Raw genomic sequence first — 24195 nt, forward strand, 5'->3', positions numbered from 1 at the left:
TCTTAGCTGTGACGTGCGGGGTCTAGCTGCCTAGGGCTGGAAGTCGGGCCCCCTGCACTGGCTTCCCAGAAACGGGTAGGATCAAAAGGCTGACGTTCCAGTAAGATCACCCCTTGTGCATGCGTGTACTCAGTCGTGTCTGACTGTTTGCAACCCCATGGACTGTAGCCCTCCAGGCTCTTCTGTCCATGGTGTTTTACAGGCGACAACCTTAGCCACTCGAATTCTTAGCCCCAGAATCTTAGCCACTAGATTACCAGGGAAGTCCCGCAGGTGGTAAGTATTCTACAAGGCTCATTATGGGATTCTCAGGTGGCAGAACAGTAAAGAACCTGCCTGCCAGTGCAGGAGATGCAAGGTCAATGCCTGGGTTGGGAAGATCTCCTAGAGTGGGAAAAGTCCACCCACTCTGGTTTTTTTTGCCTGGAAAATTCTGTGGAGAGAGGAGCCCGGTGGGCCATGGTCCGTGGTGTTGCAAAGGGTCAAACATGACTGTGCACACACGCACACAAGTCTCATGATGCGGCTCGTATTCTCTCTCTGCAGCCTGGCTTGCTTCCTGTTCTTTACTCCCACAGAATGGCTATGTCGCTGATGTCAGCATGCCCAATAGTCCAGCACTCAAGGAGAAACTGCTAAGACTTCCTCCTTTCCCCACATTCACAGGACAAGGATTCACTAGCTCAGTTTGGCTCAGGTGCCCCTTCCTGGGCTAATCAATTGTGGCCAGACAGTGGAGTCAAAATAGAAAGTCACTCCATGCGACAACGGGGGTGGGGTGGGAAACACCAGGGAAGGAGGTGCTGGGCAGAAGCCCCACTGGGATCCTGGACAGACCTTCAGGATATTGGTGGATTGATGTCACCATGGAAGAAGAGGACCTTGTCCTGGTCAACGTTTTTATCCAAGACTAGATGAAGATACAGAAGCCGTGCCTACTGGGTGGAAACGGACATCGTGCTGGAAGGGAAGAGAATATGAGATGACAGAATCAAGAAATGACCTGAGGGGGCAGCCAGGGGGGTGAATGCCGTGTGTCTCATGTGGTCCAAATCGTCAGATGAGAAAATGTGGCTTCCCAGAAACAGGTAGGATTAACAGGCTGACGTTCCAGTAAGATCACTGCCTTGTGAATGTGTGCTCAGTCGGGTCTGACTGTTTGCAACCGCAAACAGTTTCAGGCAAAAATACTGGAGTGGGATGTCCTTTCCTCCTCCAGGGGATCTTCCTGGCCCAGGGATCCAACCCACATCTCTTGTGTCTCCTGCATTGGCAGGCGGATTCTTTGTCACTGGTGCCACCTGGGAAGCCTAAGATCACTGCCTCATCAAAGAGTAAAGAGGTGAGAGATGGGAGTGGGCAGGGGGTGAGGGTATAACTCCAAGAATGAGAGAGATGGTGAATTCAGGCTACTGGATCACATCTCTAATATTCTATCTAGTCCAAGTTCATCATTTTGAGAAAACTACAAATTGAGCCCCTTCAGAGGAATGAGACAATGATACTGAAGGAGCCTGAATTCACATCACATGAGTGTAAACAGCTAAGAGAAACCTAATGTGTATGGGTTTCTCCAAAATTAATTGCTGAATGTTGCTGTGGTCTTTCTGTAGAGAAAACCTTTTGGGCCTAAACACGTTTCTTTTCAGGGTGAAGGTCATTTGGACAAGTGCTCGGCTGTCCACAGTTAGCTGATGTTGTGCTTCGCTAACACGGTTCCCAAAGGTCTAGTTAAAGCAGGACTGTTACGGGTTGACTTGCGTCCCCCTACTCCGTATTCACGTATTGGCCTCCTAACCACCAGCACCCCAGAGTACGACCCAATCTGGAAATGGGGTTGCTGTAATGAGTGAGAGGTCGTTCGGGTGGCCCTCATCCAATAAGGCTGATGTCCTTCCAAAAAGGGGACCTGGGGACAGAGACAGACACAGGGTGATGTGAAGACACCCAGGAAGAAAAGGGCCGTCTCTAAGCCAAGGAGAGGGGCCTGAACCATCCTCCCCTCAGCCCAGAAAAGAACCAACCCTGCCGACCAAGGTTTCTGACTTCCCAGCCTCCAGAGACCTGTGAGACAACAAACCGCTGTCATTGGAGTGTGCCAGTTTATGGTACTTTATTACAGCAGCCCTGCCAACCCAGCTGAAGAGTGTTGCACTTTAATGCGCAGAAACATTCCTGAGCTTCTTTCCAGATGCATAGTCTGATTAAGTACGTCTGGGGTCAGGCCTGGCATTCAGGGGGGCTGACACGCTTCTAGGGGCTCCCAGTGCTACAGGTCCTCAGACCACACTCTGAGTCGGAAGGCTCTAGTGGGCACTAAACGGAGTGACAATCCTCTAAGCGTACGATCCCGCACGCTGGGGAGCAACAAAGCCCACGTGCCTCAGCTACCGGGCCTGTGCTCTGGAGCCTGCAAGCCGCAACCACGGGAGGCCGAGCACCTGGGACCCGTGCTCTGCAACGAGAGAAGCCACCACAGTGAGAAGCTCATCCTCCACGACTAGAGAGTAGCCGCTGTTCGCCACAACCAGGGAAAGAACACGCAGCAACAAAGACCCAGCACAGCCAATTACCAAAGAACTGTTTTTTTAAAAAAACCCTAATGTATATAGCTGAATCCTAATCAGAATAAAATGAATACTTACAAATGTGTTATTATCATCTAAGGAAGAGATGAAATAAACTATTTTAATCTTATAGAAGGGCAAAAAGACCACAAAAATACATCAAAAGAAAGAAGAAACAACCCTAGAAAGGCAACTAGAAACTAATGCATTAGAAGACAAAAAAAGTAAAATTGATAAATCAAAGCAAAAGTTTTCTGGACGATGACTAATATATACCCATTTCTATCCAGCTTTTGAAATCGAGAAGAAAAATGTACAATAAGAATGAGAATGAAGGCAAGGTGACAGAAAAGGTGAAAGAGAATTACGAAAACAGGATGTGTGACTTTAAGCCAATAGATCTGAAAGTAGATGAAGTAGATTTTTATTAAAATAGATAGTTCTGAATAGACCCTAGAAATAGAAAGCCTGAGCAGAGCAATCAATAACCTTCGAAAAAACTAAACTTGTTCCATGTCTGACAGCAGAAAATGGAGCAGTGTTTCATAATTACCAGACAAGTTCCATTTCAAAATAAGAAATACATAATGATGGTATTTTAATGATTTTAGAGCATAGAGATATAGAGAAAACATACAAATTCATTTTATGGAACTAGTATAAATTTGATATAAAAATCTGATGACAGTAACTCAAAGAACAAAAACAAAGCAGAGTTTCTTAAACTTGAGTCTTGCATAGGCTCAGAAGAAAAAAACTGTCAGCCCTCCAGGGATGATTTCAGTTACCTTAATGTTTCCCAAATATGCATATGCAAACAAAACTCAATCTTGTGTTTATAAGCTCTTGGAGGTGGTGGTGGTGATGCGTGCTCAGTCATGTCTGACTCTTTGTTACCCATGGACTGTAGCCCTCCAGGCTCCTTTGTCCAAGGAATTCTCCAGGCAAGAATACTGGAGCAGGTTGCCATTTCCTTCTCCAGGGGATCTTTATTACCCAGGGATCGAACTTGCATCTCTTGTGTCTCCTGCATTGCAGGTGAATTCTTTACTACTGGCAGTACCTGGGAAGCCTCTTATAAGCTCTTATATAACCATAAATAAAATTGTTAAAAAAAAATTAGTAAATTACAGCTAAAAACAGTTAAATTATAATTAAACTAATTTTACTTTCGGGTTGTGTTTTGCTGAAATGAAATCACTACATACAACGTGTGTGCTTCCTGTTACAGGAAAGTTTCTTTAAATTAGACAAGTCAGTGCTTGGGTGCTCAGTCACTTCAGTCATGTCCAACTCTTTGCTGCCACATGAACTGTAGCCCACCAGGCTTCTCTGTTCACAGGATTCTCCAGGCAAGAATCCTAGAGGATTGCCATGCCCTCCTCCAGGGCATCTTCTCGACCCAGGGATTAAACCCTCATCTCTTCCACCTCCTGCACTGGCAGGCGGGTTCTTTACCACTAGCACCACTGGGGAAGCCCTGACTAGCCAGTGCTACTAGGTATTATATGACTGCTCACATCTCCAAGGACACAGACTTTTTAAATTTTCACAGAGAAATTGTAGACCTCTGAGGAACACTGATACAAACTAATTAATTTATACAGGTCAAAACAATTAGACAAAATATTAGCAGATCAAATAAAACAGCATTTTAGAAAAATAGTATAACTAAGGTTAGTTTATTTCAGGAATGTAAGGATGGCTCAACATAAGTTATCAATAATTTGATGGAGGAAAGCCATAGTGATCATGCTAAGAAATTATTTGATAGAATTTAGCAGTCATTTCTGATTAGAATAAAATCCTAAACCCACTCTCAATTGACATAGCTTTGGCCAGTCATTGAATATGCCAGAAGTGGACTTTGCTACCAACAGAGCAATTCTGTTGCTCCTCCAGAATCCTCTGGCATTATTGTGACACATCCATGAGAAGAACCATTTTTAAAGAAAGGAAAGGAAAATTAATGTCAATAAATAAAGGAGAAAATTTCAAGTGAAGGGAAAGAAATGTCTTTAGTGTAAGGTATTTAGCAGAAATCAATCACAAACATTAAAAAATTAAATCCTAAAAAAATAATTCCCGACTCATTCTACAAGGCCAACAACACTCTGATGATAAAACCAGACAAGGATGTTCAATAGCGCTCTCACAAACACTGATGTAAAATTCCAAACAAAATTTTGGAATTTCAGCAAAAACAAATGCAATAATATATGAAAAAGATAAGGCATCATGACCAAGTAGGGAATATCCCATAAATGTAGCCTCTATTTAACATTAGAAAATCAACATAATTTACCATCTTTACAAGCTAAAGATACACACATCTCAATGCACAGAAAAAGATATGACAAAATCCAACATCCATCTGATGAAAAACTCTCAACAAACTAGGAAAAGAAGAGAATTTCTGCAACCTGAAAAAGAACATATATGAGAAGCCTAAAAATAACATCACACTTACTGGTGAAAAACTGAGTGTTAAGATCAAGAACACAACAAGGTTGTCTATTCAATGCTGTACTAGAGATTTTAGCCAGTGTGATAAGTTAAGTCAAAGAAAAGCATCCAAATTGGAAAGGATGCAGATGTCACGATCATCTTCGCAGAAAATCCAATGAAAAATTTTTGTGATCCTGGGCTAAGCAGGAACAAATTATAAAAAATATTGAACTCCATTAAAACTAAAAACTTTTGTTTTTCAAAAGGTACTAACTATTGAGAGAATGAAAAAACAAACCATGGACTAGGGGAAAATATTTGTAATCATATATTTGATAAAGGACTTATACCCAAATATATAAAAATTTCCCAAACTCAATAATAAATAAATTCTATTATTATTTTAATTTTTAATTGCCAATTTTAAAACAGGCAAAATATTTGAAGTTTAAATTTAAAATGGGCAAAATGTAAAGAAGATACACAGATAACAAATAAACACATAAATAGATGCACAATATCATTAGGTATCAGGAAAATGCAAATTAAACCTCAATGAGATCCCACTACAGATGCATTCGAATGGCCAAAATTAAAAAGACTGTTCACACCAAATGCTGGCAAAAAGGTGGAGGAATTGGAAACTTCACAGATTGCTACAGTAATCACAGCAGTATGGTACTGGCACAAAAAACAAACAAACACATAGATCAATGGAACAGAGTAGAAAGTACAGAAATAAACCCATACATATGGTCAATTAATTTACATAACAATGAGCTCAAACAAATGAGCCAAGAATATAAAATGTGGGGAAAAGTCTCTTCAATAATTGGAAAAACTCAACAGCCACATGCAAAGAAGGAAATTGGATCTCTATCTTATACCATACCCTCAAGTTAATTAGAAATGAATTCAGTTCAGTTCAGTTCAGTCACTCAGTCATGTCCAACTCTTTGTGACCCCATGAACCAGAGCATGCCAGGCCTCCCTGTCCATCACCAACTCCCGGAGTTTACTCAAACCCATGTCCATCGAGTTGGTGATGCCATCCAGCCATCTCATCCTCTGTTGTCCCCTGCTTCTTCTGCCCCCAATCCCTCCCAGCATCAGGGTCTTTTCCAATGAGTCAACTCTTCACATCAGGTGGCCAAAGTACTGGAGTTTCAGCTTCAGCATCAGTCCTTCCAATGAACACCCAGGACTTATCTCCTTCAGGATGGACTGGTTGGATCTCCTTGCAGTCCAAGGGACTCTCAAGAGTCTTCTCCAACACCACAGTTCAAACGCATCAATTCTTTGGCATTCAGCTTTCTTTACAGTCCAACACTCATATCCATTCATGACCACTGGAAAAGCCCTGACTAGATGGACCTTTGTTGGCAAAGTAATGCCTCTGCTTTTTAATATGCTGTCTAGGTTGGTAATAACTTTCCTTCCAAGGAGTAAGCATCTTTTAATTTCATGGCTGCAGTCACCATCTGCAGTGATTTTGGAGCCCCAAAAAATAAAGTCTGACACTGTTTCCACTGTTTTCCCATCTATTTCCCATAAAGTGATGGGACCAGATGCCATGATCTTAGTTTTCTGAATGTTAAGCTTTAAGTCAACTTTTTCACTCTCCTCTTTCACTTTCATCAAGAGGCTCTTTAGTTCCTCTTCACTTTCTGCCATAAGGGTGGTGTCATCTGCATATCTGAGGTTATTGATATTTCTCCCGGCAATCTTGATTCCAGCTTGTGCTTCTTCCAGCCCAGCGTTTCTCATGATGTACACTGCATATAAGTTAAATAAGCAAGGTGACAATATACAGCCTTGATGTACTCCTTTTCCTATTTGGAACCAGTCTGTTGTTCCATGTCCAGTTCTAACTGTTGCTTCCTGACCTGCATACAGGTTTCTCAAGAGGCAGGTCAGGTGGTCTGGTATGCCCATCTCTTTCAGAATTTTCCACAGTTTATTGTGATCCACACAGTCAAAGGCTTTGGCATAGTCAATAAAGCAGAAATAGATGTTTTTCTGGAACTCTCTTGCTTTTTCAGTGATCCAGCGGATGTTGGCAATTTGATCTCTGGTTCCTCTGCTTTTTCGAAAACCAGCTTGAACATCTGGAAGTTCATAGTTCATGTATTGCTGAAACCTGGCTTGGAGAATTTTGAGCATTACTTTACTAGTGTGTGAGATGAGTGCAATTGTGCTGTAGTTTGAACATTCTTTGGGATTGCCTTTCTTTGGGATTGGAATAAAAACTGACCTTTTCCAGTCCTGTGGCCACTGCTGAGTTTTCCAAATGTGCTGGCATACTGAGTGCAGCACTTTCACAGCATCATCTTTCAGGATTTGAAATAGCTCAATTGGAATTCCATTACCTCCACTAGCTTTGTTCGTAGTGATGCTTTCTAAGGCCCATTGACTTTACATTCCAGGATGTCTGGCTCTGGGTGAGTGATCACACCATCATGATTATCTGGGTTATGAAGATCTTTTTTGTACAGTTCTTCTGTGTATTATTGCCACCTCTTCTTAATATCTTCTGCTTCTGTTAGGTCCCTACCATTTCTGTCCTTTATTGAGCCCATCTTTGCATGAAATGCTCCCTTGGTATCTCTGATTTTCTTGAAGAGATCTCTAGTCTTTCCCATTCTGTTGTTTTCCTCTATTTCTTTGCATTGATCACTGAAGAAGGCTTTCTTATCTCTCCTTGCTATTCTTTGGAACTCTGCATTCAAATGGGAATATCTTTCCTTTTCTCCTTTGCTTTTCACTTCTTTTCACAGCTATTTGAAAGGCCTCCTCAGACAGCCATTTTGCTTTTTTTGCATTTCTTTTCCATGGGGATGGTCTTGATCCCTGTCTCCTGTACAATGTCACGAACCTCTGTCCATAGTTCATCAGGCACTTTATGAGATCTGGTCCCTTAAATCTATTTCTCACTTCAACTGTAAAATCATAAGGGATTTGATTTAGGTCATACCTGAATGGTCTAGTGGTTTTCCCTACTTTCTTCAATTTAAGTCTGAATTTGGCAATAAGGAGTTTGTAATCTGAGCCATAGTCAGCTCCCAGTCTTGTTTTTGCTGGCTGTATAGAGCTTCTCCATCTTTGGCTGCAAAGAATATAATCAATCTGATTTTGGTGTTAATCATCTGGTGATGTCCATGTGTAGAGTCTTCTCTTGCGTTGTTGGAAGAGGGTGTTTGCTATGACCAGTGTGTTCTCTTGGCAAAACTCTGTTAGCCTTTGCCCTGCTTCATTCTCTACTCCAAGGCCAAATTTGCCTGTTACTCCAGGTGTTTCTTGTCTTCCTACTTTTGCATTCCAGTCCCCTATAATGAAAAGAACATCTTTTTTGGGTTAGTTCTAAAAGGTCTTGTAGGTCTTCATAGAACTGTTCAACTTCAGCTGCGATGGACCTCGCAGAAGCATGGCGGCTGCAACGAAACTTGCAGAAGCGCAGCCGAGAAGAGCTACCCCTTGCCCAAGGTCAGAGGCAGCGACCGAGAGTGCAGGCTCCTGCGACGTGCAGGAGCGGCCAAGAGGAGCTACCCCACGCCGGAGGTCGGGGCGGCGGCGAAGAGGAGCTACTCCACGTTCAAGGTCAGAAGGGGCGGCCATGAGGAGATACCTCTCCTTCAAGGTAAGAAGCAGCAGCTACTCTTTGCTGGAGCAGCCATGAAGAGATACCCCACGTCCAAGGTAAGAGAAACCTAAGTAAGACGGTAGGTGTTGCAAGGGGGCATCAGAGGGCAGACAGACTGGAACCACAATCACAGACAACTAGCCAGTCTGATCACACAGACCACAGCCTTGTCTAACGCAGTGAAACTAAGCCATGCCCTGTGGGGCCACCCAAGACGGACGGGTCCTGGTGGAGAGGTCTGACAGAATGTGCTCCACGGGAGAAGGGACTGGCAAACCACTTCAGTATTCTTGCCTTGAGAACCCCATGAACACTATGAAAAGGCAAAATGATAGGACACTGAAAGAGAAACTCCCCAGGCCACTAGGTGCCCAATATGCTACTGGAGATCAGTGGAGAAATAACTCCAGAAAGAATGAAGGGATGGAGCCAAAGCAAAAACAAGACGCGGTTGTGGATGTGACTGGTGATAGAAGCAAGGTCTGATGCTGTAAAGAGCAATATCACATAGGAACCTGGAATGTTAGGTCCATGAATCAAGGCAAATTGGAAGTGGTCAAACAGGAGATGGCAAGAGTGAATGTTGACATTCTAGGAATCAGTGAACTAAAATGGACAGGAATGGGTGAATTTAACTCAGATGACCATTATATCTACTACTGTGGACAGGAATCCCTTAGAAGAAATGGAGTAGCCATCATGGTCAACAAAGGAGTCCAAAATGCAGTACTTGGATGCAATCTCAAAAACGACAGAATGATCTCTGTTCGTTTCCAAGGCAAACCATTCAATATCACGGTAATGCAAGCCTATGCCCCAACCAGTAATGCTGAAGAAGCTGAAGTTGAACGGTTCTATGAAGACCCACAAGAAATGAATTAAATGAATATAAGACCTAAAACTATTAATCTCCTAGAAGAAAAGATAGGCAGTAAGCTCTTTGACATCAGTCTTGAATTTCTATAGATCTGACACCAAAAGCAAGTGTAACAAAAGCAAAAATAAACAAGTGGGACTATATCAGACCAAAAAGCTTCTGCACGGCAAAGGAAACCCTCAAGAAAGCAAAAAGGCAACCTACTGAACAGGAGAAAATGCTTGCAAATCATATATCTGATGAGGTGTTAATATCTAACATATGTAAAGAAGTCACACAATTTAATAGTGAAAAAAAAAACCAACCGGATTTAAAAATGGGCAGAGGATCAGAAGAGACATTTTTTTTTTCCAGAGAAGACATACAGATGGGCAACAGGCACATGAAAAGATGCTCAATGTCACAAATCATCAGGAAAACGTAAATCAAAACCACAATGACATACCACTTCACACCTGTCTGAAAGGTTCTTATCAAACAGCCAATAAGTAACAAGTGTTGGGGTTATGTGGAGAAAAGGGAATCCTTGTGCATCATTGGTGGAAATGTAAATTGGTGCAACAATTATAGAAAACCAGTACTGGAAGTTCCTCAAAAAATTAAAAATAGAACTGCCATATGAGCCAGAAATTTCACTTCTGGGTATTTATCTGAAGAAAACAAAAGCACTAACTCAAAAAGATATATGTACCCCCCACCATGTTCATTATAGCATTATTTACAAGAGCCAAGACATGGAATCAACCTAAGTATTTATGAGTGGTGAATGGATAAAGAAAATATGATCTATACATCTATATTTATCTATAAAATTCGTCCATTAAAAAGGAGGAAATCTTGCCATTTGCAACAACGTGAATGGATCTTGAGGGCATTTTGCTAAGTGAAACAAGTCGGAGAAAGACAAATACCACATGATCTCACATACGCATAGAATCTAAAACAAAGGAACAAAAAACAGTACCCCTCCCCCCAAAAAAAAACAACTTCATGGATCCAAAGAACAGACTGGTGGTTGCCAGAGGTGGGTGAAGGAGATAAGGAAGGTACAAAATTCCAGTTGTGAAATAAATGTCATGGGGATGTAAGGTGCAATATGGCAACTGTAGCTGAAGACACTGTATCGCGTATTTGAAAGTTACTAGGAAAGAGGATCTTCAAAGTTCTCATCACAAGGGAAGAAAAAATTGTATCCATGTATGGTGCTCCTGTGCTGGGCTCAGTCCCTTCAGCCCTGTCCGGCTCTTTGCGACTCTATGAACTGTAGCCCACTAGGCTCCTCTGTCCACGGAATTTTTCAGGCAAGAGTTCTGGAGTGGGTTGTCATGCCTTTCTGCAGGGGATCTTCCTGACCCAGGGATCAAACCAGTGTCTCCTGCATTGCAGGTGGATTCTTTACCTCTGAGCCACTGGGGAAGCCGCTGGGTATGGTGATCAGTGTTACTTAGATTACTGTGATGATCACTTTTCAATATATACAAATATCAAATCAGTATGCTGTATATCTTAAACTAATATGTAATATGTAAAAAAAAATATCAGAGGGAACATACATGACATTCCTGGTATCTGGCACGTTTCTGTAGTGGCCCAAGTTCTTACTGATAATGGGATTAAATCCATATGTTGAATATCCATGTATAAATTCTGGGGTTGAATAGTTAAAATTCTCACCTGAAAGAAAAGGTGTTAAGTCACATAAGTATAGGTTTACCACCGTCACATTGATAAAGGACAATGACAAAGATATCCTGAATTCACTCCTTTTATAACACGTCAGAGTAGTTTTTGTGGAACCTAAACCTGTCACCTGCACCAGATGATAAGGTTAAAATCAAAAGATTCACACACCTCAAAGCAGAGCCCTTAGCAAAACCTGAACAATGAGTTACCCTCAGTCATTCAGTCTCTCCAGAGAAGTATGTGCTCGGCCTCCTTGGTCATATCACGATTCACAACCGTCCTGTGAAGCTATATTGACTGAGGGGTTTAGGGCAGGTGAGAGCTAAAGTCCCTCTTCCAGAACTCTGTTTAAGAGAATACAATAAGATGACCGAGGACAGCCAACACAGCAGTGAGCAGCGGTGTTAGACACTCGGTCGAGTCTTGACTTTCTGTGACCCCATGGACTGCAGCGCACCAGGCTGCTCTGTCCACGGGATTCTCCAGCAAGAATACTGGAGCGGGCTGCCACTGCCTTCTTCAGGGGATCTTCGGGACACAGGGATTGAACCCAGGTCTCCCCCATTGCAGGCAGACTCTTTACCAACTGAGTCACCAGGAAAGCCCATTAGTCGTAACAATAAATAAAGTTGGCAGAAAGTCAAAGAAAGTGAAGTTGCTCAGTCGTGTCTGACTCTTTGTGACCCCACGGACTGTAGCCCACCAGGCTTCTCCATCCATGGAATTTTCTAGGCAAGACTACTGGAGTGGGTTGCCATTTCCTTCTCCAGGGGAATTTCCCATTAAAAGATAAAAACTAAAAAAAAAAAAAAAAAAAAAATGATAAAAACTCTTAGATGGTAATAAAAACCAAAATGAAACCATAAAAGATAAATAAGATGAACTAAAATGGTTAAAAGTGGAAGAATGTTCAAAGAACACAGGAGTCAAAATATTTTTTAAAGTATAGAATTCACTGGAAGGACAACCCAGAAAGTCATTTTATACTTACAATAAGTTACAATAAAGATTTAATAGTCATGATCTTGTAGACATCAAATAATGCTGCAATAAACTACTTAAGGAAAAATTGTTAAATATATCAATATATACTGCCACAAATAAACAGAAATGAAAATTTTTAAGAACAACTGCGAATCAGAGAAAAAGTCAGAAACTTGAATAATGTAAGTAGTTAAGTTTCCTTAGTAGATTTATATTGTGCTCTGTTTATGGGAGAATGAACTGTCTTTTCCATTGCCTGAGGAATGTTTTCCAAAACTGATATAAATTCTATGTTGCTTATAAAGCGGGTTCCTATCAAAAATCAGTGACCCCATTTCTTTTAGGTCCTCTTTCTTACACCTAAAAAAATCCTTGGCATGACACAGCAGATAAGCAAGGGGTTCTCTGAAAGATGGAGGTAAGGGGGCAGATTGGCTAGGGGTCTTAGGAGGAAGGAGACAGTGGGCTCCTGATTTCTTTGTTACCTCCTGTAAATCCCAGACAGTTCGGTTCAGTTCAATTCAGTCGCTCAGTCATATCTGACTCTTTGCGACTCCATGGACTGCAGCATGCCAGGCCTCCCTGTCCATCACCATCTCCCGGAGTTTACTCAAACTCATGTCCATTGGGTTGGTGACGCCATCCAACCATCTCATCCGCTGTCGTCCCCTTCTCAGACAGGGTGCTGTCAAAGCCTGCAAGTGGAACCACTAATAGGCGCAGACAAAACGAGCTCCCAGATAAGCCTGTTCCGCCTAGCCACAGGGCCAGGAAAGGGGACAAACAAAACCGCGGAAAACTTTTGGCAACAGCCACTCTAGTCCAACCAGCACCAACGGGAGAACCACAGCGCCCCCTGTGGCTCCCAGTAATACATATGCGTGCTCAGTTGCTCAATAGTACCCAACTCTCTGACCCCACGGACTGCAGACCGCCAGGCTCTTCTGTCCGTGGAATTTCCGGGCAAGAATACTGGAGTGGGTTGCCATTTCCTTCTCCAGGGAGTAATACATAATGATTCTAAATAGAAGCATGCCAAAAACCAGCCTCAAAATACATGAAACAGCCCAATAGAGTTGAAAGTAGAAACAGAGAAACCCACAATTATAATCAGGGTCTTCAACACCCACTCTTAACAACTGTCAGAACTACCAGCCAGAAACTCAGCAAGGATACAGAAGAACTGAACAATACAATCAACCAACCAGATCTAATTGGGATTTTATATATATATATGAAACACTTCACCTAACAATATCAGAATACAATTTTTTTTTCAAGTATCCATGGAGCATTCACCAAGATAGACCATACCCTGGATCATAAAACAAACCTCAAAGAAACCTAGAAGAATTGAAATCAGGCTCTCCTCCTCACTAAGGAGAAGTAAATTTTGCTTCTGGAATATGTTCTGTGTTCAGTCATGTCCGACTCTTTGTGACCCCATGGACTGTAGCCCACCAGGCTCCTCTGTCCTTGTAATTTTTGAGGCAAGAAGCCTGGAGTGCATTGCCATTTCCTACTCCAGGGGATCTTCCTGACCCAGGGATTGAACCCGCATCTCTTGTGTCTCCTGTTTTGGCAGACGAATTCTTTCCCACTGTGCCACCTGGCTTATTGAATAAAAGGCACCTTTTATTTTATAATGCTTCTTGAATAAAACCCTTCAAAAGAGAATAAAAATGTACAGCATGGTGACTACTGTTAATATGCTGTATTACATACTGTATTGTACACTTGAAAGTTGCTAAGAGAGTAGACCTTAAAAATTATCATCACATGAAAAAAATCTAACTATGTGTGATGATGGATGTTAATGAAATTTATTGTGGTAACTGTTTTGCAATACACGTGTGCATACGTGCCTGCTCAGTCTCTTCAGTCCTGTCTAATCTTTGTGACCCTATGGACTGTATGTAGCCCACCAGGCTCCTCTGTCCATGGGATTCTCCAGGTAAGAACACCAGAGTAGGTTTCATGCCCTCCTCCAGGGGATCTTCCCAACTCAGGGATAGAACCCACCTCTCCTGCATTGCAGGTGGATTCGTTACTGCTGAACCACTGGGGAAGTGCTTGTAATGTATACATATGTAAAATCATTGTTGTACACCTAAAATAAGCATAATGTTATATACCAATTACATCTCAGTTTTAAAAAGAATGAAAAGAGAAGGCACAGACTTGTGCAAAATATTTGCAACTCACATATCAAAGGATTTGAAACTAGAATATATTTTTAAAGTCTTAGAAATCAGAAGACAAACATCCCAATTTAAAAATGGACAGGGACTTCCCTGGTGGCTCAGTGGTAAAGAATCTGCCTGCCAATGCAGGAGACACAGGTTTGATCCCTGATCTGGGAAGATACCACATGCCTCTGAGCAACTAAGCCCAAGTGCCAAAACTACTGAAGTCCTAGCTCCTAGAGCCCGTGCTCTGAAATAAGAGAAGCCCACACACCATAACTAGAGAGTAACCCCCACTCGCCTCAATGAGAGAAAAGCCTACACAGCAACAAAGACCCAGCACAGCCATAAATAAATAAAAAGGTGGACAGAAGACTTGGAGAAATACCTTACAAAAGAAGATGGATGTGCAGCCATTAAGCACATGAAAAGGTGCTCAAAAATCCTTAGTCCTAGGAAAATGCAAATTAAGGCTACACTGATACCTACCATTTCTCACCCATCATAATGGCTAAAATCTAAATATCTGACCATGTCAGCTGTTGACCAATCTGGAGAAAATGGATTCTCCTCCACTGCTGAAGGGAATAGAAAATGGCACCCTTACTTTGGAACACGGTTTGTCATTTTCTTTAAAGCTGAGCATTTTGTTGTGGTTCAGTTGCTAAGTCACGTATGACTCTCTGCAACCCCATAGACTGCAGCAGCCAGACTTCCCTGTCCTTCATTATCTCCTGGAGCTTGCTCAAACTCATGTCCATTGAGTCAATGATGCCATCCAACCATCTCATCCTCTGTTGTCCCCTTCTCTTCCTGCCTTCAATCTTTCCCAGCATCAGGGTCTTTTCCAATGAGTCAATCCTTCACATCAGGTGGCCAGAGTATTGGAGCTCTACCTTCAGCATCAGTCCTTCCAATGACTATTCAAGACTGATTTCTTTTAGGATTGACTGGTTTGATCTCCTTGCAGTCCAAGGGACTCTCAAGAATCTTCTCCAGCACCACAGTTTGAAAGCATCAATTCTTTGGCACCCAGCCTTCTTTACGGTCCAACTCTGACATCTGTACATGACTACTGGAAAAACCATAGTTTTGACTATATGGACCTTTGTTGGCAAACTGATGTCTCTGCTCTTTAATAGGCTGTCTAGGTTTGTCAGAGCTTTCCTACCAAGGAGTCAGTGTCTTTTAATTTCATGGCTGTAGTTAACTGTCTGCACTGATTTTGGAGTTCAAGAAAACAAAATCTGTCACTGCTTCTACTTTTTCCCCTTCTCTTTGCCATGAAGTGATGGGACCAGATGCCATGATCTTAGGTTTTTGACTGTTGAGTTTTAAGCCAGCTTTTTCACTCTCCTCTTTCACCCTCATCAAGAGGCCCTTTAGTTCCTCTTTGCTTTCTGCCATTAGAGTGGTATCATCTGCATATCTGAGGTTGTTGATATTTCTCCTGGCAATCTTGATTCCGACTATGAGTCATCCAGCCCAGCATTTCTTATGATGTACTCTGCATATAAGTTAAATAAGTAGGGTGACAATATGCAGCCTTGACGTACTCCTTTCAAAATTTTGAACCAGTCCATTGTTCTGTGTCCACTTCTAACTGTTGCTTCTTGGCTTGCATACACGTTTCTCAGGTGACAGGTAAGGTAGTCTGATATTCCATCCCTTTAAGCATTTTCCACAGTTTCTTGTGATCCATACAGCCAAAGTCTTTATTTTTTATTTTTATTTTTTGGAGAAGACTCTTTTTATTTTTATTTTATTTTTTTTTCCATTTATTTTTATTAGTTGGAGGCTAATTACTTTACATCATTGCAGTGGTTTTTGTCATACATTGAAATGAATTAGCCATGGATTTACATGTATTCCCCATCCCGGTCCCCCCTCCCACCTCCCTCTCCACCCGATCCCTCTGGGTCTTCCCAGTGCACCAGGCCCGAGCACTTGTCTCATGCACCCAACCTGGGCTGGTGATCTGTTTCACCCTAGATAATATACATGTTTCAATGCTGTTCTCTTGAAACATCCCACCCTCGCCTTCTCCCAGAGTCCACAAGTCTGTTCTATACATCTGAGTCTCTTTTTCTGTTTTGCATATAGGGTTATCGTTACCATCTTTCTAAATTCCATATATATGTGTTAGTATACTGTAATGGTCTTTATCTTTCTGGCTTACTTTGCTCTGTATAATGGGCTCCAGTTTCATCCACCTCATTAGAACTGATTCAACTGAATTCTCTTTAATGGCTGAGTAATATTCCATGGTGTATATGTACCACAGCTTCCTCATCCATTCATCTGCTGATGGGCATCTAGGTTGCTTCCATGTCCTGGCTATTATAAACAGTGCTGCGATGAACATTGGGGTGCACGTGTCTCTCTCAGATCTGGCCTCCTCGGTGTGTATGCCCAGAAGTGGGATTGCTGGGTCATATGGCAGTTCTATTTCCAGGTTTTTAAGAAATCTCCACACTGTTTTCCATAGTGGCTGTACTAATTTGCATTCCCACCAACAGTGTAAGAGGGTTCCCTTTTCTCCACACCCTCTCCAACATTTATTGCTTGTAGACTTTTGGATAGCAGCCATCCTGACTGGCGTATAATGGTACCTCATTGTGGTTTTGATTTGCATTTCTCTGATAATGAGTGATGTTGAGCATCTTTTCATGTGTTTGTTAGCCATCTGTATGTCTTCCTTGGAGACATTTTTTGATTGGGTCATTTATTTTTCTGGAGTTGAGCTGGAGGAGTTGCCTGTATATTTTTGAGATTAATCCTTTGTCTGTTGCTTCATTTGCTATTATTTTCTCCCAATCTGAGGGCTGTCTTTTCACCTTGCTTATAGTTTCCTTTGTTGTGCAAAAGCTTTTAAGTTTCATTAGGTCCTATTTGTTTATTTTTGCTTTTATTTCTAAAATTCTGGGATATGGGTCATAAAGGATCCTGCTGTGATTTATGTCGGAGAGTGTTTTGCCTATGTTCTCCTCTAGGAGTTTGATAGTTTCTGGTCTTACATTTAGATCTTTAATCCATTTTGAGTTTATTTTTGTGTATGGTGTTAGAAAGTGTTCTAGTTTCATTCTTTTACAGGTGGTTGACCCGTTTTCCCAGCACCACTTGTTAAAGAGGTTGTCTTTTTTTCATTGTATATCCTTGTCTCCTTTGTCGAAGATAAGGTGACCATAGGTTCGTGGATTTATCTCTGGGCTTTCTATTCTGTTCCATTGATCTATATTTCTGTCTTTGTGCCAGTACCATACTGTCTTGATGACTGTGGCTTTGTAGTATAGTCTGAAGTCAGGCAGATTGATTCCTCCAGTTCCATTCTTCTTTCTCAGGATTACTTTGGCTATTCGAGGTTTTTTTGTATTTCCATACAAATTGTGAAATTATTTGTTCTAGTTCTGTGAAAAATACTGTTGGTAGTTTGATAGGGATTGCATTGAATCTATAGATTGCTTTGGGTAGTATAGCCATTTTGACAATATTGATTCTTCCAATCCATGAACACAGTATATTTCTCCATCTGTTTGTGTCCTCTTTGATTTCTTTCATCAGTGTTTTATAGTTTTCTATGTATAGGTCTTTTGTTTCTTTAGGTAGATATACTCCTAAGTATTTTATTCTTTTTGTTGCAATGGTGAATGGTATTGTTTCCTTAATTTCTCTTTCTGTTTTCTCATTGTTAGTGTATAGGAATGCAAGAGATTTCTGCGTGTTAATTTTATATCCTGCAACTTTACTGTATTCGTTGATTAGCTCTAGTAATTTTCTGGTCAGCCAAAGTCTTTAGTGTAGTCAATGAAGTGTTAAGTATCAGTTTCTCTGGAATTCCCTTGCTTTCTCTATGATCCAATGAATGACAGAGGTTCGGATCATGATAAAACCTGGAGCTGACTGTGGCTCAGATCATGAGCTCCTTATTGCAAAGTTCAGGCTTAAGTTGAAGAAAGTAGGGAAAACGACTAGATCATTCAGTTATGATCTAAATCAAATCCCTTGTAATTATAGTGGAAGTGACAAATAGATTCAAGGGATTAGATATGGTAGAGTGCCTGAAGAACTATGGACTGAGGTTTGTAACATTGTACAGTAGGTGTTGACCAAAACCATCCCAAAGAAATGCAAGAAGGCAAAGTGGTTGTCTGAGGAGGCTTTACAAATTTAGCTGAGAAAAGAAGAGAAGTAAAAGGCAAGGGAGACAGGGAAAGATATACCCAACTGAATGCAGAGTTCCAGAGAATAGCAAGGAGAGATAAGAAAGTCTTCTTAAGTGAACAATGCAAAGAAATAGAGAACAATATTATAGGAAAGACTAGAGATCTCTTCTAGAAAATTGGAGATACCAAGGGAACATTTCATGCAAAGATGGGCACAATTAAGGACAGTAAGGCTAAGGACCTAACTGAAGCAGAAGAGATTAAGAAGAGGTAGCAAGAATACACAGAAAAACTATACAAAAAAGTTCTTAAAGATCTGGACAACCACTATCCTGGGGTCACTCACCCATAGCCAGACATCCTGAAGTGTGAAGTCAAGTGGGCCTTAGGAAGCATTACTATGAACAAAGCTAGTGGAGGTGATGGAATTTCAGTTGAACTATTTCAAATCCTAAAAGATGATGCTGTGAAAGTGCTGCACTCAATTTGCCAGCAAATTTGGAAAACTCAGCTGTGTTCACAGGACTGGAAAAAGTCAGTTTTCACTGCAATCCCAAAGAAGGGCAATGCCAAAGAATGTTCAAACTACTGTACAATTGCCCTTACTTCACATGCTCCCAAGATAATGCTCAAACTCCTTCAAGCTAGGCTTCAACAGTATGTGAACTGAGAACTTCCAGATGTATAAGCTGGATTTAGAAAAAGTTAAGCATACAGCTTCCATATGAACCATCCATCCTATACCAAGGTATTTACCTAAGAGAAACAGAATATTTTTATACAAAGACTTATATGTGAATATTCATAGGGGCATTGCAATTCATTCTAGAACAGCTACAAATATGCTTCAAATACATGCTATACTTTGCTTAAAGAAAATGAGGAAGCTATCCAGGGAGGAGGGGAATGGGGTTGAAGGTTTTACTGTACCTATTAAAATTTATTTCTTAGAAACACAAAAAGGTATCTGAAGCAAATATAGCAAATTACTTTAAAATTCTCACATTCATGACGCAAATACATACAAGCCTGTTTGTGTTATTTTCTCTCTGTGGGTATATATATATATATATATATATGAACATATATGAAATACTTCATAATTTACAATTGCATTGCTCTAAAAAGGGTAGTCTCTTCCCTCTTCCCAATATTCAATGTATGGTATATTTTTCCCTTACCATGGCTAACAGAGGAAATCAAAGTACTTACCCAATCTTAGCAACGACTTCGGTTCTGCAGGCTCATCCTCACTTTGCCTCTCCACTCTCACGTTGTAAGCTCTCGGGATGTGCGCTGAATCAGGTTTACTTTGCAGTTTTTCTCCAAGCGACCAGATGAACGGATTTCCTTTCTCCTGGATCTTCGCTTGCTTCTTCACATGATTGTAGCGAAGATAAATACTAAAGACGGCTATCCAGATGCCGAATGTCACGGAGGCACAGAGTAAGCACTGAATTATAACATTTCTCATTGTAAACCTAGCATTTTTGAAGGTCCATTTTAATATTTCCTAAACCAGAAAGATTTACGAGAAGCTGTATTAGATATTTTGATGGTGTGGAGATCGTCTACTTGGCTTAAATTCAATTTACAGTGTTTCTAAAACAGGATCATTTTGACATCAGTGCTTATCTCATACTTTGATAAGATAAAGTGTACCCTTAGAAAAAAAACTCTTAAAACTCCATATTCATAAGATTTCTGCTGGGGTGTAGTTGTGCCATGCAGGATCTTCATGCCGAGGGTGGGCTCTTAGTAACAGAATGTAGGATCTAGTTCCCTGAGCAGGGATCAAACCCAGGCCCCCTGAATTGGGAGTGCAGATCCCCAAGGAAGTCCCCTCATAAGATTTCTTAAAGTCAAAATGTATAACATGCTTATAAAACATACAATATCATTTAAAGTCATTGACCCAAACTCCTGAGATAAAACTAAAGGAAAAAATGTGAAAGAAGGGTTTTTCATCCCTACACATGCTCAGCCCATGTAGGAGTGATAGCATAGGTCTCTTTTAAAAAAGCAGATCTGACGCTGGTCAGACTGTCGCTGCTGCTGGTTAGTCACTTAATCTGTGTGACCCCATGGACTGTCGCCCACCAGGCTCCTCTGTCCACGGGGATTCTCCAGGCAAGGATACTGGAGTGGGTTGCCATGCCCTTCTCCAGGTGATATTCCTGACCCAGGGATTGAACCCAGGTCTCCTGCATTGCAGGCATAGTCTTTACCATCTGAGCCACCAGGGAAGCCCAAGAATACTGGGGTGGGTAGCCTATCCCTTCTCCAGGGGATCTTCCCAACCTAGGAATCGAACCAGGGTCTCCTGCATTGCAGGTGGATTCTTTACCAGCTGAGCTACCAGGGAAGCCCCAATCAGACCGTTAGAAATGTATTAATAAAAACATGCAACATCCCATGGTGGAAAGAAAGTGGGCAAGGAGCAGTGTATGCCCCACTGATGGGACTGTGGAATGCTACAGTCACTTTAAGTCTCGGTCTCAAGTCCACTCCTGGCCACCGGATCAGTAACAAGGGCCAAGTCACATCATAGCATGGCTGGGAAAGTGCAAGACCCACCCCCATGGAGGAGAGTCTGTTCCTGAGATCTGCAGGGCCCAAGCAGCACCACCAGTGGAGTCAGGCCGTGTGTCTGGGAGGAGTCCTGAGGATGCCAGGTAAAGGGCGCGGGTGTGTAAAGCTGGATTCGGCAGTTTACTAACACAGGAGCATTCTCCAAGCACAGAGGACCCAACACCCTCACCAAGATCTTGGTCGCACAATAAAGGTTTGCTGATTGAATGAATAATCCCTTTAAAAATGAAACACTTGATTAAGGAAAGAACTATCAGGATTTCCTTGGTGGTACAGTGGATAAGAATCTGCCTGACAATGTAGGGGACATAGGTTCAATCCTTGGTCCTGGAAGATTCCACATGCCAAGGAGCAACTCAACCTACTAGACTACTACTGAGCTCACATGTTGCAGCTACTGAAGCCCATGTGCCTAAAGCCTGTGCTTTGCAACAAGAGAAGCCACCACAATGAGAAGCCTGGGCACTGCCACTAGAGAAAGCCTACATGTAACCAACAAAGATCCAGAGCAACCAAATAAGTTAATTAATTATAAAAAGAAGAAATAGCCAATGTGTAAGAGAAGAAGATAACTTTTAATGAGGGAAAATGGGCGGATTAAAGGAACTGGAAAGAGAATGAAGCTGTTTGAACATCGTCCTATTTAATGTCATTTTAAGAGGCTTCTGTTTTGAGGTTCTCCAAAACCCAAAAGGAATTAGAAACTAGTTAAAGGGAGGTTAAACTAGTGAAGGGAGGCCACCAAGTTTAATATACAAAATATACACTTGAATTCGTACGACAGAAGTATTACTGGACAATAAATCGACATTCTCTGGAATTCTACTATACTAAGGAAAAGTGGGAAAGAATAGATACGTGTATGTATATAACTGAATCACATTGCTGTATACCTTAAACTAACACAATGTTGCAAATCAACTCTTTGTTGTTTAGTTGCTCAGTCCTGTCCGACTCTTTGTGACCCCATGGACTGTAGCCCGCCAAACTCCTCTGTCCATGGGATTCTCCAGGCAAGAATACAGGAGTGGGTAGCCATGCCCTTCTCCAGGGGATCTTCCCAACCCAGGTACTGAACCCATGTCTCCTGCATTGGCATTTACCGCTGAGCCACCAGGGCTTCCCTATACTCCAATATAAAATGAAAAGATATACATAAAAAGAACACTGGGGAAAGTTTTCTTTAGATGTGACCACATAAAAATCTCTCTCCCTCCAGACTTCTTATTTTACTAACGTAAGTTATCCTACATTAGATTTTCTTAAAGCAGAGGAACACGGACCTCATCTCCCATCCTCCCCACCCCTGCACCCTCCCCGACACTCCCGCAAAACACAGAAAACGTCTCCTACCAAGAGATAGGTCTGTGACTGGCTTTTCAACTCTGCCGTCTCAGAGGAAAATCATGTTCGATTATTTTCTTCACTAAAACTTACATGCTGGAAAAATACAGAATTAATTTGTTAAACCATATTTCAAAGATAATTTATATGTATAGCAAGTAAAATGTTAAGTGCATTAAAAAAAAACCCCTGAGTTAATGAAAAGAAAGCAGTAAAACAGAAAAGAATGCTGCTAAAAATCACTAACACATGCACACATGCACACACACACCAAGAAACCAAAACCCTAAACTAAATCTGTATTTACGGTCATTGAGTTTTAAAATGTAAGTCTCTGAGCCAGGAAAACATGACCATGCTTTACGTAATGTCACAGCTAATTTTTTTCTGCAAATAATCAGTATTTGTAATCCTTTGCTTTCCTAGAACAGTCTTAATAGTGATCTCTGCACAAGATCTTTTCCCTGATGAGGGAAGGGAAAGATGCAGGAGAAGGGGATGACAGAGGATGAGATGGCTGGATGGCATCACTGACTCAGTGGACATGGGTTTGAGCAAGCTCCGGGAGGTGGTGAAGGACAGGGAAGCCTGGCGAGCTGCAGTCCATTGGGTTGCAAAGAGGTGGGCTGCATAAGTCCATGGGGTCACAAAGAGTCAGACACGACTGAGCGACTGAACCCCAATAAAAGGTCTTTTCCAGTGAGTCAGCTCTTCACATCAAGTGGCCAAAGTATTGGAGCCTCAGCTTCAGCATCAGTCCTTCCAGTGAGTATTCAGGGTTGATTTCCTTTAGGATTGATTGCTTCTGATACTAGGAAGAGGTGTTTTTTTTTTTTTTTTCTATTTTGCTTTTTTAATAAGTAGTACTTTCATTTTGTATAAACCTTAAGAAGTACAAAAGGTGTACCTTTGTGGTATACAATGAGAACTGGCCCTGATTTTTAAGAACTAAAGTTATTACGATGCCCAGTAAGACTCTTGGGTGGCATAACCCAGCCTGAAAAATCTGACCTTAATCTTGATCCCCAGAGCCAGCGTCCTATTCAAAAATTCAGAGATTTGATGCACTGCGCTCACTTTTTCTATGTGAAAGGACACCCCCTCCCCATCTTCTCACTTTTCAGCATATGGATCTCAGCCACCTACCACTGAGACAAACACTGGTTGCTATGGAGTCGATGTATTCTCCAAGCTGGGTCATAGGCAGATTTGGGCAGGACTCTATGCTCAACAAATGATCTCAAAGATGGAATTTCGTCCTGAGTGGCTGACTCAGTGGCGCCTGGATTCTGAGCAAATTACTTGATTGTGCCGGGTCCCCTGCCTGCATGGCGGGGCTCAGAACACAGGCTGCCCCAGGCTGCCTCACAAAGCCCTGTGACATCATAGAGGAGCTCGCCAGCCCCAGTGGCCCTGCCTGGGAGCCCCAATCAGTGGGCACGATCCAGGAATTCCAAAGCTGGAAGGGTCTTTCCGGACAGTCTCAGAACCCTCGCTCCTCTGCTGAGGAAATAGGAAAGCCCTTGCTTCGGCCAAGATGAAATCCTAGCCTTCTCTAGGGTTTTGGCGTTTCTGAAATAAACTTAAAAAAAAAATGAAGAAGCCTTCAGAACATCTCAAGAGACTTAAAGATGAGCCAAAGGGTTACTTGGCTGCCTTTTTATTTCTTACCCTATTGCTCAACTTTAGACATTAGTACATGAGTTCAGCC

At 41.8% G+C, this 24195-nt stretch overlaps 1 protein-coding gene across 2 annotated transcripts in view; it reads right to left on the reverse strand.

The window, feature by feature from the left end:
* Positions 1-23857, reverse strand: part of GALNTL5 (polypeptide N-acetylgalactosaminyltransferase like 5) — a 57941-nt gene extending 34084 nt beyond the window's left edge. Inside the window, exons 1-4 of one of the 2 annotated variants that reach the window (XM_020909949.2) lie at positions 23631-23856; positions 22494-22580; positions 19761-20061; positions 11086-11206 (exon numbers count right to left, since the gene is read on the reverse strand). In XM_020909949.2, the coding sequence (XP_020765608.1) occupies positions 11086-11206; positions 19761-20022 (383 nt within the window). In that variant the 5' untranslated portion in view covers positions 20023-20061; positions 22494-22580; positions 23631-23856. Of the gene's footprint in view, positions 1-11085; positions 11207-19760; positions 20062-22493; positions 22581-23630 lie in introns of both variants that reach the window. The other variant, XM_020909950.2, reaches the window with a different exon arrangement.
* Between the last annotated feature and the right edge of the window lie 338 nt (positions 23858-24195).

The sequence above is a fragment of the Odocoileus virginianus genome, chromosome 1 (genome assembly GCF_023699985.2).
Source record: "Odocoileus virginianus isolate 20LAN1187 ecotype Illinois chromosome 1, Ovbor_1.2, whole genome shotgun sequence".
Taxonomy (NCBI): Eukaryota; Metazoa; Chordata; class Mammalia; order Artiodactyla; family Cervidae; genus Odocoileus; species Odocoileus virginianus.